The sequence below is a fragment of the Mytilus trossulus genome, chromosome 8 (genome assembly GCF_036588685.1).
Source record: "Mytilus trossulus isolate FHL-02 chromosome 8, PNRI_Mtr1.1.1.hap1, whole genome shotgun sequence".
Taxonomy (NCBI): domain Eukaryota; kingdom Metazoa; phylum Mollusca; class Bivalvia; order Mytilida; family Mytilidae; genus Mytilus; species Mytilus trossulus.
The window spans coordinates 64,549,047-64,553,679 of record NC_086380.1 but is presented as its reverse complement, the minus strand read 5'-3'; the positions used below and the strand labels follow the sequence as shown (position 1 = coordinate 64,553,679).

The 4,633-nt window shown below is 30.8% G+C and overlaps 1 protein-coding gene across 1 annotated transcript; it reads right to left on the bottom strand.

Moving 5' to 3' along the window:
* Positions 1-374: 374 nt before the first annotated feature.
* On the bottom strand, positions 375-4,384 carry LOC134727861 (uncharacterized). The gene is made up of 2 exons (XM_063592256.1): positions 3,916-4,384; positions 375-760 (listed from the first exon to the last, which is right to left on the bottom strand). The coding sequence occupies exons 1-2, from the start codon at positions 4,382-4,384 to the stop codon at positions 375-377; spliced, it is 855 nt and encodes a 284-aa protein (XP_063448326.1).
* Positions 4,385-4,633: the final 249 nt, after the last annotated feature.

Sequence of the window (4,633 nt, the reverse complement as noted above, 5' to 3'; positions counted from 1 at the left end):
ATATCAATTATTATTCATTTAACAAAAAAGTGCTGACTATTGGACGAACAAAAATGACAAATAATAGTACACAAGACACAACATAGAAAACTAACGACAAGGCAACACGAACCTACCAAAATCTTAGGGTGATTTAAATAACTGTACAAAGAAGATGTCTATCCTGGTAATTTATTCACATTTATTCAATCAGTATAAACATTTAGAAGATTTTTTGCATTCATTATGTTTATTTACTTTTTCATCTACTTTGAAAGCATGACAAATAGATTAAAGTGTTTAAAAATCAGTTTCTGACCACATGTAACTGAAAAATTTAATGTTATAAGTAACCACAAAACTGTACAACAAAACGTATATCTGTTCCAACTATCTTATCTCACTTTTACAACTGTTAATGTGGACCATTTACCAGTGTTTATACTAGTGATACCATTCTTTACCCACACACTATCATTAGGATCTAACTGCAGAGTCAAAACAATCGTACCGGTGTTTTGCGTTGTAGAAGGATTATTATCGTCATAACTAATGTAAGTGGCCGTTATCGCATTATTGTTAAGGTACAAGTAGAAGTGACCATTATTTTTACTTGAAACGATAGATGCAGAAATCAGATACAGTCCACTTCTCTCACAAATAAACTTGCCGGTACTTTTATACGACTGGAGGTTATTATAACCGACACTAAATATAACGTTGTCAAACTTCATTATGCCGTTTGAGGATGGTGTAGATGTAAGCTGTGCTGTCAAGGCCACTGAAACAAAACAATTAAAATAGTGAAACAATTCTCTTTTTGTCTTTTTTCTAAGATGAAATGAAGAAATCAGTGTACAAAGGTTTTGAAAAATTATATAAACTAACCATATCCTTTTTTTAAATCATCTACATACTTATCTCTAATATGTATACAAGTTATATTTTTACATTTTATTTATAATGTCTCCTTGTTTTATTCACACATTGTGTTCAATATAATTACTTTATACGACATGACCGGTTTAGCTATCTAAATAAACTAGGTCAACATCGGAAAATGCCTGTACTAAGTTAGGAATATTACAGTTGTTATCTATTCGATTGATGTGTTTGAGCTTTTAGCTTTGCCATTTGCCTTCGAACTTTCAGATTCAATTTTTCGTCGGAGTTTGGTATTTTTGTAATTGTACTTTTTAGATATTTTATTTCAAAAAAGCAGTTCTCATTTTGAAATCAAAGGATGAAAGTGTTAACTACTTTATCTATTACACAAATATGTATTTTTTTATATTTCGATCTTTAACATGTTGGCGTCTTTAATATATAGTGAAAATTGACTTCCTAGTAATTTTTTCAATGTATCTAGTCTGTATACAGTATAGAACGATCTGATTGGGCTATATTTATGTGATCATCCATAAAAAAAAAGAATTTTGCCATTTGATAAGTGACTTTCCGTTTTGAATTTTCCTCGGAGTTCAGTACTTTTGTGATTTTACTTTTTACCATTAATGATTCGCTCAAACCATGAAATTAGTTAATACATATCCTTTTTCTGTACCAAGTCAGTAATATGACAGTTGTTATCCGCTTGATGTGTATGAGCTTTTGATTTATCATTTGATTATGCACTTTCTTTTTTAATTTTCCTTTGATTGTAGTTTTTATTTGTGATTTTATTGTGTTCGGTGTTGGGTGTCATGTTTCCCTATGCCCTGTTATAAAGACAGTGGCTATGTGGTGTTTCAGTCTGTTTAAAGTATACCCGTAACTAATGTCAACATGCAATTGTTTAACAGCTCTGCACAATTCCAGAGTTTCCAATGGATATATAAATGAATGATTGTGTCGGGTAAAGGTCGATAGGACAGAAAAAAATACTATTTAGTTAAAAACATATAGTCCTGAACAATAGAAAAATATCCATATGATATGTTAAGTTGAATATTGCATGTATTATCTCGTCTCTAAATGTTACAATTTACCACCAAACTCTCTTATATACCGAAATATATATACTTCATTGCGGACTAGATACAGTACTTGTAGTAGGCAATTAGAATTTAAGTTAATTGATACATCACGTGACCAATTGACGCATTGATAAACACAAGTTGTCTTATATTTGGTTCAAACGCTTCTTTTTTATCATTTATACATTTAGGAATTATTATTAGATCCAATCACAGAAAGCGCTCCAATTGTTTCGGTTTTTATAAATCCTTTCCTCATAAATATCCAGCTTTAAGCATTCGTGGTAAAGGTTAATCCCGACAAGTCTAATGGTAATAATGAAGTGTTGGTTTTATTAAGTTATTAATAATTACATTGGATGTATGTTTCATTATGATACGTTAGTCTAATTGTTTAACTGCACATCACGTGTTATCCCGTAATAAAGTGCACAGCTAAATCAAATAAAAACTTGATGTACATCGTGTTTTCATTATTTTAGCTTAAAATGTAATTATAAGTATTGATTAATGAATACTTCTTTTTGTAACTTCATAGGGTTTATACAAAATGTGCTTCGGTCAACGCTTTAACACCCCAATAAAGTTACAAAAAGAAGCATTCAATTCTTAAATATAAGACAAAATATGTTCAATGTTTTCTATTGAGGACGTGAAATACTATCATTTATATTGATTGGTATCATTAGAAACACAATAATCGTTTATGTCAACAGGGTTTTAGTGAATAAAGCTACATGTAACCATAAACGAAGGTTTAATCCACCATTTTGTTCGGGAGATATTTGTTATGATTCAAATCATTTCAGTCCAGACTTAAAAATAAAACCAATCACGTTTTTTATAGTCTTCAGAAAAAGAAACACTAAGTCATTTTGACAATAAATCATTGTTTGCCTACAAAACAAAACACTTAAAATGGAGACAAAAGGAAATAAAACCTTTCGAAGATTCAAATAGTTTCTAACAAACAGTTTGTGGAAACCTGTATCATCTTAATTGTCAATTAAAAATATGCATAAACAAATCAATGTACAGAAAGTGACATCGTCCTTGACATGCAAGAATTTGGAACTAAAACTTCTTATAATCAAAAGAAAAAAAGACAGTTATGTACTGTTATCTTAATGCTTATTAATAAGTACAGAACATCTTTAGTGAATAACTATTACTTAGTTATGTGTAGCTTTTGAAAACTGCACATTACCATCATGTAGACGGGATCGGAATATTTAAGACTTATGATGAGAATTGTTTAAGAAGCCACGAAAAATTTGCCAATTGAAAGTCGCGATTGATTTCGATTTCATCCTTTAGTCTTCCAATATTTTTGTTCAAAATCGCTCATAACACGGACCTGCTATTGTGTATGTTTCAAGGCAACAATGAGCTTGTGCATTCATGATACTTTATCGCTTTGTTAAAAAACAGTTATTTCTACTTCAAACGTCAATGTTTTGACACATTTATGTTCATGAGTTTACTTTCATATCCCTCTGAAAATTATCTCACCGATGTTCAACTGTATAAAATGCATTTGATTGTTGATATGGACACTGTTCATGCCACAAAACCGCGTGCTCAAATTTTAAAAGACATTCGACTTTTTCACTGGTTCCGTTGATTTATTCCGTTTGATTTGGTCAGATTTATGGACTTTTTTAATGTTCACCCTAGTTCGGTTATTTTGTTATAATTATTTGCTCGAGAAACTAGTGTCAATACAACAAAATTCTTCCCACAGCAAGTACGAAAAATGAACTATTTGTTTCAAAAGAAAGGGATAACCAAAAAAAAAATTGTTCCTATTTACGAACCAATTATATTAAAACAATATTTTGAAATATAAATCGTTATATGAAGTTTCCAAGATTAAACTTATACGTGGAAAAAAAACGTCATATATGATTTGTGTGAAAATAAAGCTAATATCCCTAATATTTCGTGATAATCTAGTTACCTTTATTTTCTTCGTCTTGCATTTCTTTTTCCTTCATGAATTTATCGAACTTTGAATCGAGACCAAGCTTCATTTCATTCGTCCTGTGAGAAAGATTTTCAAAATTTGACATCGACTCGTTCATTATTCTCTTCTGAAGTTCATCAAACTCTGAATTGAGGCCAAGCTTCATTTCATTCGTCCTGTCCTTAAAAATATTTTCTACATTCGACACCGACTCGTTCATTATTGTCCTCATATCCTCCCGCATTACATATTCAACTTCTTTCTTCACTACCTGACGGATAAAACTTCTTAAAACTGTTTTCAATTTCCTAACGTCTAAGTCCGCCTTCAGTGTAGCTTCCATATTATCCAACAAAGGCATAGATATAATTTGTTCACAGTTTGGTCCACTACATTTACTATCCTCTGTCCTTGATAGATCAAAGACCACAAATGCTGAGAACAGAACGATTATAGATTTCATGATGGTGAAAAAAGCAAACCTCACTAGGTAATCATGTGTTTGATATGATTCATTAGTCCTACTTTATATACAATAATTAAGCTGAAAAATTGCTGTCAAAATACTTGAATGTCACGTTGTCGGTTTTGATTCGATGGTTACTTTTGATTGAATTATCCAAGGTGGTATCTTTAATGACGTCTTTGAATAAATTGATAGATAGGGGCGATGCTTTGAAAATTGAATCAAACATGAGTTAACTCTTTAACG